Source organism: Tupaia chinensis, unplaced genomic scaffold, assembly GCF_000334495.1.
Source record: "Tupaia chinensis unplaced genomic scaffold, TupChi_1.0 Scaffold144168_1, whole genome shotgun sequence".
Lineage (NCBI taxonomy): Eukaryota > Metazoa > Chordata > Mammalia > Scandentia > Tupaiidae > Tupaia > Tupaia belangeri.
In genome coordinates this window covers 333543-344455 of record NW_006204024.1, presented here as the reverse complement: position 1 = coordinate 344455, position 10913 = coordinate 333543, and the positions used below count along the sequence as shown (strand labels likewise).

The following is a 10913-nucleotide window of genomic DNA, read 5'->3' as shown; positions in this document are numbered from 1 at the left end:
TGGTTATTTCTGACGCTTTATTCCCTCGGGCGCAGTTATTGGCGTGAAGGGCGTGAAGATGGTGTGAGGCTTGCTAAGGACCACACTTGGCTGGGGCTGGAAAACACACACATGACGGCAGCCCTGCAGGGCAGACGCTGGGCGGACACTGAGCCCTCCCTGGTGCCACCGTCCCAGGATGGTGAGCAGATGCCGGCTCCCGCTCTGCCGGCTGACACGTCCTGAGCGCCATGGTACAGGCCGGCTTGCACAGCGGGGTCCCAGGATCTGGACACCATCGTGGCCTGCAGGAGGGCTCCCTCCCTGCCTCAGGCTCTCAGTTCCTCCTGTGTTCATGCTCCTGCAGACCCCCCACCGCAGCTGGTTCCTGCCCCCAACATGACCGTGTCCCCGGGGGAGACCGCCATCCTATCCTGCCAGGTCCTCGGCGAGGCCCCCTACAACCTGACATGGGTCCGGGACTGGCGGGTCCTGCCAACTTCGGTGGGCCGAGTCACCCAGCTGGCCAACCTGTCCCTGGAGGTCAGCGGCATCATTCCCAGTGATGCAGGGCGGTACCAGTGTGTGGCCAGCAATGCCAACGGGGTGGCAAGGGCATCCATCTGGCTCCTGGTGAGAGGTGAGCCTCCTCCTGCCACTGCTGTCCCCCCAGTTCAGCACGCCACCTAGCGCTCACCCCTCCAGCCACTCCTCAGCCCAGTCTCTACTCGCTGTCTCTGTGGCAACAGCAGCCTTTCCGTGTTCTCCGAGCCCTCGGGGAAGAGGATTCTGTGGCCTCCAAGCCAAAGCCTAGTGGTTCTCGCTTTGGGGAAGTTCGTCCCAAGATCTAACCTAAATGCCTATTGCTGTAGACCAAGCTGATTTCACTGGGGCTCGTCCTTTCCCCGGCCACTGAGCTCCCACTGTCTCCCCGCCACCCTGCCCAGCATGCAGACAGACTGCACACCCGAACCACGCACGGGCTCAGCGGTCAGGTGTGCGTGGCAGACTGGGTGGCACTGGCCCGATGAGGGTAAAGGAAGCAATGGGAAGAGCACTCGCCTGGGAGCTTGTAGACCTAGTTGTGGCCTCGGATCCTGGTCCCGGGGTGCTATCTCCCCAGATGTAAAAGTGTGAGGAGCATGTGCTCTCTCCTGTGCCGGCGACTCTGGGTATGCTTCCTGGAGCATGCTAAGCAGGGTTCCGAGGCCATATCTAGGCTCTGTAGAAAGGGGACCTGCTGGTGGTGTCTGCCTCAGGTGTTGGGGGCTAGCTGTTTCTGGGGGAGCCTGACAAGTCTGCTGCATTGGGAGTTTTCATGGGCTGGGTTAGAACCCAAGTTGGGACCAATATTAGGGAAGGCCGCAGGCCTCCTCAGGGCCCCTTGGGGATAAAGACCCCAGCCTGGCAGCTCCTGACAGTGCCCTCAGCCTCCCCCAGGGGCTCAACCTGGAGCAGCACTCTAGGGAGCACCAGCACCCAGGCTGGAATCGGGCAGTGTGCTGCCCATATGGCCTGGGACGTGCTCTGCGGCTACCTGGTCTACCCGGTTTCCAGGGACGCTTTTCTGGGGCATTCAGGGCCTCCGGCCTTTGCTTCTTTTATCATCCACCTGTGGCACGGGGAGGGACAGAGGGTGGGCAGGGCTCCCGGGTGGCACAGCTGCTCTGATAATCTTCCTCTGCCTGTCCACTCTGGGGACCACAGAGGCCCCACAGGTCAGCATCCACACCAAGTCCCAGCGCTTCTCCGAGGGCGTGGAGGTGAAGGTCAGCTGCTCCGCCTCTGGGTACCCTGCACCCCACCTCTCATGGAGCCGGGAGGGCCGCACCCTGCAGGAGGATGGCAGGTGAGAGACCCAGGGTGCCACTTACGACCAGCAGTAAGGGCTGGGGCCCCCGGGGTGCTCTGGGCCTTGGTCTTCTTGCCTATAATGGGGAGCGGCACTTTCCTGCCTTCCTCCTGGGATCCTTAGTGACTTAGGGAGATCCCCTTGGAGCCATAATGCCCAGAGAGGACCCAGTGGTCAGGAGCTTGGTCTCCGCAACCCACAGAGCCGCGCTTGAATCCTGCCTGTACCGAGCAGGCTGTGTGACCTTGGGCAAGTTGTCTTACCTCTCTGTGCCTTAGGAGCTAAAAAAACAATGTAGGGAAATACTTGGCACAGCCTGGCCCAGAGCACATGGTTGCTGTGTGGCTGTCCCCGGGATGTTAATTCCTTGGTCGCCAACGCTGACTGGGGCGTGGCCCCTGTGCGACTCACTATCTCGTGGCATGACTCCAGGATCCGAGTGGACACCCAGGGAGCCCTGATCATTCAGGATGTAGCCCCAGAGGATGCTGGGAATTACAGCTGCCGGGCTGTTAATGAGCTTGGCACAGACGAGGAGACGGTCACTCTCTACCATACAGGTATTCGGGCCACACACACCTGCCGGGCAGGGAGCCCCTCCTCCCGGGGCCGCCCACCGCCCACGGACGTTTACCGAGCCTTCACTATGTGCCAGGCCCAGGGTGGCATGGGGGAGGCAGGGAGTGTACATTCTGGCGGGGAAGCCCAAAACCAGCTCACAGGTGGATGGAGTGTGCTGCTTCCCCAGGGGAGGGTCTCCGGAGAGCGTGGGGCTGGCAGTGCAGGGTGACATGTGCCTCTGGGGACGGGAGGAAAGTGGCCGCCATGTGCAGGGCTCAGCAGTGGCCTTGCAGAGGTGGCCCTCGCCGTGGGGTCCGCCGTGGGAGCAGCATTCTGGACAGAGGGACCAGGAGGGCCAAGGCCCTGAGGTGCTCAAGGGACTGTCAGGAGGCTGCATGGAGTGGGGCAGGGGGCAGAGAGGGGAGCCCCAGGCTGTGGGAAGCCTTGCTCTGGGGCACTGCGCATTGGTCCCATGTCCCCGTCTCCTCCTGCACAGACCCTCCGTCCGTCTCTGCCATCAACGCCGTGGTGCTCACAGCCGTCGGGGAGGAGGCCGTGCTGGCATGTAAGGCGTCCGGGGTCCCCCCGCCCCGGGTCGTCTGGTATCGAGGTATGTGGTCCTGGAGGAACTGTCCCACTGGGACCCTGGAGGAACTGTCCCACTGGGGCCCTGGAGGAACTGTCCTACTGGGGCCCTGGAGGAACTGTCCCACTGGGACCCTGGAGGAACGGCTTTTCAGAAAGGTCTTTGTAGGGGGGCACTCTGAAGGGGTATCCCAGGGAGCCAGCTGGCGCCAGGGGCCCCCATCCCACCCCGTCCAGTGTCAGCACAGTTGATGCTGCAGTGGTCAGACCCAGGTTTGAATTCCGGCCCCACCGTGTGGCCTTGGGCCAGCAATTCGGCATCTCTGAGCCTCAGCTCCCTTTTCTGGGAGATGGGGACAGTCATGGGTGGCTTGGGTGAGGAGAAGGAGCCCACGTGTGCCCAGTCTGTAGCGAGCTGCCAGCGAGCGGGTTAGCTGAGACCATGGGGTCGTCCCAGGACTCTGAGGAGTACCAGCTGGAGACTGAGCGCCAGGCCCCGGGCCTCCGTCTTTCCCAGAGCAGTGTATCCAGGACACTGGCTTAATGCCACAGCGTGCCTGTGGGCGCTCCTCTGTGGCAGGTGCCCTTACCACAGTGAGTGCTGAAAGCAGGGAGCGCTAGCAGGGCAGTGTGGCAGGAGGAGCGGCAGAGCCCCAGGGGCACATGTCAGGGAGGCCTGCCTGGTTGGGGCTCCAGACAGACAGGCACAGGTCAGGTGGGGTCATCTCGGGGTCTCCTAGCCCACCCATAGTTGGTCCGAATCTCAGTCTGGATCTGGGGCAGAGGGATGGAAATTCTTGGGTAATGAGCCTGTCATGGAGGGGGGGTTATCTGAACCCCAACCATGCTCAACAAAGGGGCTCAGGGAAGACCAGGACTTCACAGGACTGGACCCAGGCATCCTGAGTTTGGGGGTACACCTGCTTTCATCCATGTCCTCCTAGGCTCCAGCCTCGTGGTATTGCAGGACATTGGTGCTGGGGTCTCTGGCTACCCTGGCCACTACCCTGGTTTCCTTGGCAACCAAGAGCCCCACCTGCTGCTTTCTTGTCTTTGGTCCAGGTGGTCTTGAGATGATCCTGGCCCCTGAGGACTCCAGGTCTGGGGTGCTGCGGATCCAGGCCGCTCAGGAGAGGGACGCTGGTGTCTACACCTGCCGAGCTGTCAGTGAGCTGGGTGACGCTGCTGCAGAAGTCCACTTGGAGGTTGGACGTGAGTGCACCCCTGTCCCCACCCTCTCCTGCCCCACCAGCCCTTGGCCCCGCCTCTGAGTGGGGAGCGAAGGCCCGCAGTATGGACTGCCAGGGCCCAGTCTGCATCCTGTGGCTCTGGAGGTGACAAGGGATGTCAGGAGGGAGACCATGCACGCTGCTTCTTGCTGTCACTGCGCACCCAGAATGTAGTGGCTAACAACAGCCAGCCGGATGGGCAGGGACCTGGGAGTGGCTTGGCTGTGTGCATCTGGCTCAGGGTCTGTCATGAAACTGATCAAGATGGGGGTCTTTCACATGTGTATGGAAAATGCAGGCTATGAAAAACTATTGTGGGTTTCAAATTTTTATTGCACCAAAATGAACTTGCACTTTCATTCCATTTCCATGAACTTATCGAAGCCCCTGCGTATGTGACAGGGCTGGGGCACTCCCTCGGAGCTTCCTTGCACGGCTATTGCCTGGAGGCTCCTACCCCTCACCATCGGGGCTTCTCCCGAAGGCGGCTGCTGCTGCGGCCCCGAGCCAGTGAGAATGCAGAGAGAGCTCCGAGGTGCCAGCTGCGGTGCGGTACAGCCGGCCGCGGTCTGGGAAGCCATGTGCTGTCACTCTGCCGCATCCTACGGGTCACACAGGCCAGCCCTGGCACGGGGGGGCGGGGGGTGCAGGGTGTGAGGAGGCAGAAATCCATCATTGGGGCCATCTCAGGCTGCCCACCACTGAGACAGTTTGGGTCGAGCATGGGAAGAAACCCCATCTCATCACTGAGACCTGAATTTCCATTTCTTCTCTGTCACTTGCCACCCTGTGCTGGGAAGGCAGAGGACCTCAGTGTTCCTGTCTGTGAAGCAAGGCTGGCCACATGGCTTCTCCCACCATGTTGCCGGGGCGGTCAGCGATCAGGCGGGAGGCGGGCGCTTAGCACGGGAGCCGGCCGCGACGACGGCGTGTACACAGGGCTCAGACAGGAGGTCCGCGCTCTCTGGCTGGGGCGTGGTGCTGGCTGTGATGCTCATGATGTCTGAGTTCCGGGCCTCGGTTCAGGGGGACTTACTCAGAAGCTGTGGGCACAGCTCCTTGGCACACCAGGCTGGCGCAGACTGGCTCTGGGGGCCTGCAGCAGCCACAGTGGAGAGACAGGTGCTGGGAGCTCTCGAGGAGCACAGAGAATCAAGAATGTGCTTGTCAGGGCTGGGGTCAGGTTGGGTGACTGAGGGCTCCCCGAGGGGGACGACACTCCAGCTGCAGTTGTCCCCGGTGCCAGCTTGGGGTGGGGTCCTCCCAGGATGTGTCTGCTCCTCTCTTCCGTCTCCCAGTGTCGGGTATAGGTGAGCAGGACAGCTGTGGCCCTGAGCAGTGAGGACCAGCCTTCGCACTGCTTGGGCTCGAGCAGAGAGGCCAGGCCAGGCCGTGAGAGCACTCGGCCTCAGAAGCTATGGGAGCCCCGAGAATGGGGCCAGGAGGGCCGGGAAGGCTTCTCGGAGAAGGTGATGTCCAAGCTGAAAGCAGAAGCAGTCAGTCAGGTGAAGGGCTGGGGTGGCGCCAGCGGACAGTACAGTGGTGGTGCGACACTGTGAGGCTGACCTGCAGGGAAGGTCCTGGGTCGCGCCCGGGGTCTCCCTGTGCATGGCAGGCATGTGTGTGTGCTCATGACCTGGGCGGCCGCGGCTGCAGTGGCTGCAGTGTGAGGGCCCAGCTGGGGGTGCCCCCGGCCACTCCCATGCTTGCTCATGGAAGAAATAAGGACAAGGGGGTTTCAAACAGTTCACAGAACTGGCAAGTTATAATAAAGCTCTAGATTTCTTTTTTTTGCTCCAAAACAAATTTATACTTTAATTTCATTTTTCAAGAGCTTTTTGAAGTCCCCTTGTAAGTATAGGAAGAAAAGAAAGGAAGAAAGAAAAAGAGCTGGGACAGTGTTCCAGGCAAAGGGAACAGCGTACGTCAGTGTCCCCATGGCAAGGGAAGTGAGGCCGGGAGTGGGCCGTGGAGAGCAGGTGAGGGGAGGCCCAGGCAGCTGCTCCCCAGTCCGCGCCACTCCAGACCTGGGAGCTGCCTCAGACCTTGGGCTTGCCTGGGGTCTGAGAGGTTTTAAGGAAGAGAGCAACACGCCCAGACTACCCCCGCCACACAGCTGTGGCCCTGGGGGGCGGCACCCAAGAGGCAGAGCTGCTGGGCTCTGGGACCCCTGGTGCCTCTGACCTTCAGGTCAGGGAAGGGATGCAGAAGGGCCAGCACCTGTGGGCCTGGCGAGCCGGGCTGGCAGCGCCGGTGGGAAATGGGATTTCCTGCCCATCTGGGTGGCAGCTGTGGTCCAGCCTCCTGGCCAGGTTGGCAGAGGCCGGGGACGGCGGGTTCCCAGCCCACTTCCTGCTGGTGTCTAGGGCACAGAAGGGCAGGCAGCTTCCTCCGCTATCCACAGCAAGTGCCTGTGTCTGTGGACAGCTTCTGCGCCATCTTCTGGCCTGGATCCACGAACAGGTCCTACTGCTGTCGCCAGGGCAGAGATGCGTTCTCTCTCCAGATGGGGAATGGAGGCCCAGGAGGACCAAGGCGTTCACCCATGGGTGCCCAGGGGGCAGAGGCAGCCAGGGGGCCCCATCTGGACTCTGGCCTTCGGTCCAGTGGCCCTTGCTCTGGGGGATCAAGGGGAGGAAGGAGGTCACTCCTCTGTCATCAGCACCTCTGGCCCACAGTATCTGTGGGGGCCTCTTGCCCTGGGAAGTCAGGCCCCGATCCCAACTGCCACTGACATGGAGCTGTGACCTCGGGAGGGTCTGTCATTTCTTTCCTCTCGGTTTCCTCCTCTGTAATGTGGGACCGTGAGGACGCGCGGGACCGTGAGGACACGGGGACCGTGAGGACACCCTCTGAGGTGGCCGAAGCACAGTCTGTGCCTGCAAGCACTTGTCTTAGTTGGCACCAAGCGTCCCCCTTTCTCATCGCTGGCCGATGATGGGCCAGCTCAGGACTGGGGAAGATAATGGCCCCCGAATATCCCAGAGGCAGGACACTGAGCTGGGCTGTTTGGGTGGGACGCAGCCTGAGCGAGTGGCCCAATGCCTGCTGGGAGGAAGCAGGCTTGAGCTGGGCCCTGCGGTGGGCCGGGGGCCGGCAGGCAGAGGTACCCAGCCCTGGAGCTGAGCCTTTGCTCTTCCGGGTGCGGTGGGAGATGGAAGGCTGCACCCCGGAGCCAAGACTCTGCAGGAGCAGTGACCCCGTCTGCGCCGAGCCCACGCCCCCGTGCTGGTGTCCGGGCTAGGTCTGAGGCTGGCTTCCTGTTGCAGTCATTTTCCGAGCCGCGTTTGTCTCCTGGAACTTCCCTAACCCCGACGCCAGCAGGGAAATTTGATGTCATGCCTTGGGTGGATGAGGAAGATTTCTGGACAGAGGCAGGGAAAATGCAAGCTGGGGGCTTTTTCAGGGTGCTGAACTCCAGGGTTAAAAGGCTGGGAGCCCCTGGTGATGGGTCTGGGGATGGGGGAGCCTGCACCTGGCCTACAGAGGGTCTGACAGCTAGGGTCTTGAGTTTCTGTTCTGGAAAATAACTTTTTTCCCCCTCATCCTGATTATTAAAGTAAGAGTGCTTAGAACAAAGCTTGGAAGAAAGGCTGAACTTGTAGTGGTTATCTCGGGGAAGGGCATGGGGTTTGGGGTGTGCAGAGCAAGCACTGGGGGAATCTCCACCCTCTGTGTCTTGTTTGAACTTTTCCTAACGCAGACGACCAGGACAGCCCTCATCCAGGCCGGTGGGCCTGGCACGATTATTAACGCGGGCGTTTCTCACTCTCCAGAGTCCCAGTTGGGACCTTAAAGTCAAAGGTCATGTTATTTATAATAAGCAAGTTGTAACCGCATGGAAACGTTCCACGTGCTTATTACGAGAAGTTCAGTGAGCAGGGACACGTAGAGGTGGATAAAGATGCCCACAGTCCCCTGCAGAGCAGGCTCAGGGGAGTGACAGAGCACAGAGGGACGTGGGTATGGTTGCCTGAGCCCTGCCAGCCCTCCCCGGCCTCAGTCTCCCTCAGCAGAGGTCAGGCCAGGCCAGGTACAGGGTGGGGGTGAGTTCAGGCACCTCCAAGAGGAAGCCCCTTGCCCCCGGGGCCCAGGAGGAGGCCAATGGGTGGGTGGGTGGGGCAGTCTGAGAGCAGTGGGGCCTGCCTTGCCCTGGCCAGCCATGGTCATCATCAGACCCAGGAACACACATTCCTGCAGCCTGAGGGTGACCTGTAGGCCCCCAGAGGTAGGCTTCCAGCGGGGGCGTTATGGCCAGGGGCAGGCATGTCACTCCCCTGCACAGCGGGACCTCTGGGACCCCACATGGGACACCCAAGGCCTGTAGTGTTCCTGGACTTTTCGGGGTGGGCCCTGCTGAGCTTAGGTTGTCCTGAGCCCTGGACAGGAGTCAGCCTTCAGTTTCACATGGGCAAGGCGGGAGGAGGGGAACCTCTCAGCCAAGGGAGGGGAGCTGGCACACTGGGGACCAGACATGGCTGACCATCAGCTCCCTGCAGATGCGCCCCGGCTGACAGAGCGGCCCCGGGATGTCGCCGTGGAGCTGGGGAGTAGCGCCCTCCTGGCATGCAGGGCCATAGGCCGCCCACCCCCCAGGGTCACCTGGCGCCGCAGAGATGGCCAGCCGCTGGGGCCTGCGCGGCACAGCGGGCCTGGACAGCCTGACCCAGGAGTGCTGTTCTTTGAAAGTAAGAGGCTGGGACTGGGGTGGAGTGGGCTGCAGACACGGGACAGCGGCCAGCACCATGGCCCCAGGCTGGGTGGCCGGGAGCAGGACCCTGGCTGCAGCGCTGGCCCTGGGGCGGGCCGATGCTGCTCGTGTCTTGGCTGGACTCCGGCTAAGGCACCCAACTCCTGGGAACCTGGTCATAACCCTGACAATGCAGCCTCCCAGTGGGGTTCAAAGGAGGCCCACTTTCCAGTGTGGGGTGTGGGGATGCACCCACGTGCTCAGGCAGTTCCTGGCCCCTAACCTAAGCATGCACAAGCACATGCCGTTGCCACCATCACGCAGTTGCCCCTGCCACTGGACGAGTCATCTGCAGGTCTCACCTGCCTTCCTGGGAGCACTGCAAGGTTCAGATGCCGGGCAGTTACCCCAATCCATGGAGGAGCAAGCTGAGACCTCACCCATCGGGGCCCAGCAGGGCCCAGCGGGGTCCCCCTCCCTCCCCTCTCTGCATCTCGCCCTTCCTCCAGAACCTCTGCGGCTGTGTCCGGAGAGCCGGGCACTCAGGCCTGTCTCCTTCCTGCCCCTCAGGCGTGGCCCCTGAAGACCAGGCCCCCTATGTCTGCGAAGCTCGAAATGTCTTTGGGCAGGTCCAGGCGGAGGCCCGGCTCATCGTCACTGGACACGGTTCGCTGGCGGATCTGAGAGCTCTGGGAGGTGGGGAGGAAGGTGCTTCTCCCAGGGAGGCCCCTCTGGCCACTGCAGCCTTGGGACAGATGTTCACCCAGGCTCCAGCCTAGCTCCCTGCTCCCTGGGCAGTGCCCGGGGCCTGATCCTGGTGCTCCCACGGTCCCCTGGATGGAGTTGGAGTGGGGCTCTGTCCCTCAGATGGCTGCTGTTCGATGGCTCTGACACTGCTCCTGTCCCTGCAGTTCCCCCACAGATCGCCAGCAGCGCCTCCACCATCCGGGTCCTGGAGGGCCAGCCCGTGTCCCTGCCCTGCATCATCCTGGCCGGGAGGCCCCTCCCCGAGAGGCGCTGGCTCAAGGACGGTCGGCCTGTGAGTGCTGGGCTCCCGGTTCCGTGTGGCGGGTGGCGGCATCTGGAGACAAACGGGGCTGTCACAACCATGTCTCAGTCTCTGCTTCACCGTTGCCCTATTTTGGAATGTCTTCTTCCTTCCCCCCTGTCTTTCCTGCCCCATTCCAGAACCTTCTCTGACGGTGCACTGATCGTGTTTGCTACCCTCTGGGCCCGTGGAGCTCAGCGGGGGGATCTGCTTGAGGAGGGCGGCGGGCTGGGTGGGGAGTAGGTATCTGGGGTGGCCAGATGTGACAAGTCCATCACCCTGTTCTGATGGTTCTTGGGCAGAGAGGTGCCCTGTGCCCTGTGGGTTTGCCCTGAAGACCTAGCACCTTACTGAGCACACAGTGGTGGCTTTGTCAGTTCATGGCACCGTGACCTTCGATTTCTCCTATTATTTATTTAATTAATTATTTATTTTACATTTCACCAGAGGGTGCATGCCCTCGCTGTAGAGAGAGAGAGAAAGCAAGAAAGTACCCCCTGTGGGGGATGGCCATGCCACAGTCTCTTCATCTCTCCGTCCGGTCGGGATTTGGGCCACACGCACACATGCCCAGTGTGTTTCTCAAGCCACCAAGCCTGGGATTCGAACCACACCGTTGGTCCTGTGGTATCCAGTGGCCTTAACCACCATGCCACAGGCTGGCCCCATTTTACTCTTTACCCCTTCCTTCTCGTCGATTCTTCTGCCCCATCCTGAGACATGCCCGGGGTCCTGTGTTCTCGAGGCCCCTTCATTTAAGGCACCATCGGATGGCCAGAAAGTGGGCCTCGCAGGGATGCGGTGGTCGCCTGGCTCTGGGCCTCGCAGGGGTGCGGTGGCCGCCTGGCTCTGGGCCTCGCAGGGATGTGGTGGCCGCCTGGCTCTGGGCCTCGCAGGGGTGCAGTGGCCGCCTGGCTCTGGGCCTTGCAGGGGTGCCGTGGCCGCCTGGCCCTGGGCCCACCACGGGGG

General features: G+C 61.8%; 1 protein-coding gene across 1 annotated transcript in view; it reads left to right on the top strand.

The window, feature by feature from the left end:
• The window catches only part of HMCN2 (hemicentin 2), a 170726-nt gene that overhangs the window by 41146 nt on the left and 118667 nt on the right, over nt 1-10913 (top strand). The window contains 8 exon segments of the mRNA XM_014583202.2: nt 347-619; nt 1687-1828; nt 2264-2391; nt 2889-3002; nt 4040-4189; nt 8706-8894; nt 9467-9562; nt 9808-9935. Of these exon segments, the coding sequence (XP_014438688.1) occupies nt 347-619; nt 1687-1828; nt 2264-2391; nt 2889-3002; nt 4040-4189; nt 8706-8894; nt 9467-9562; nt 9808-9935 (1220 nt within the window).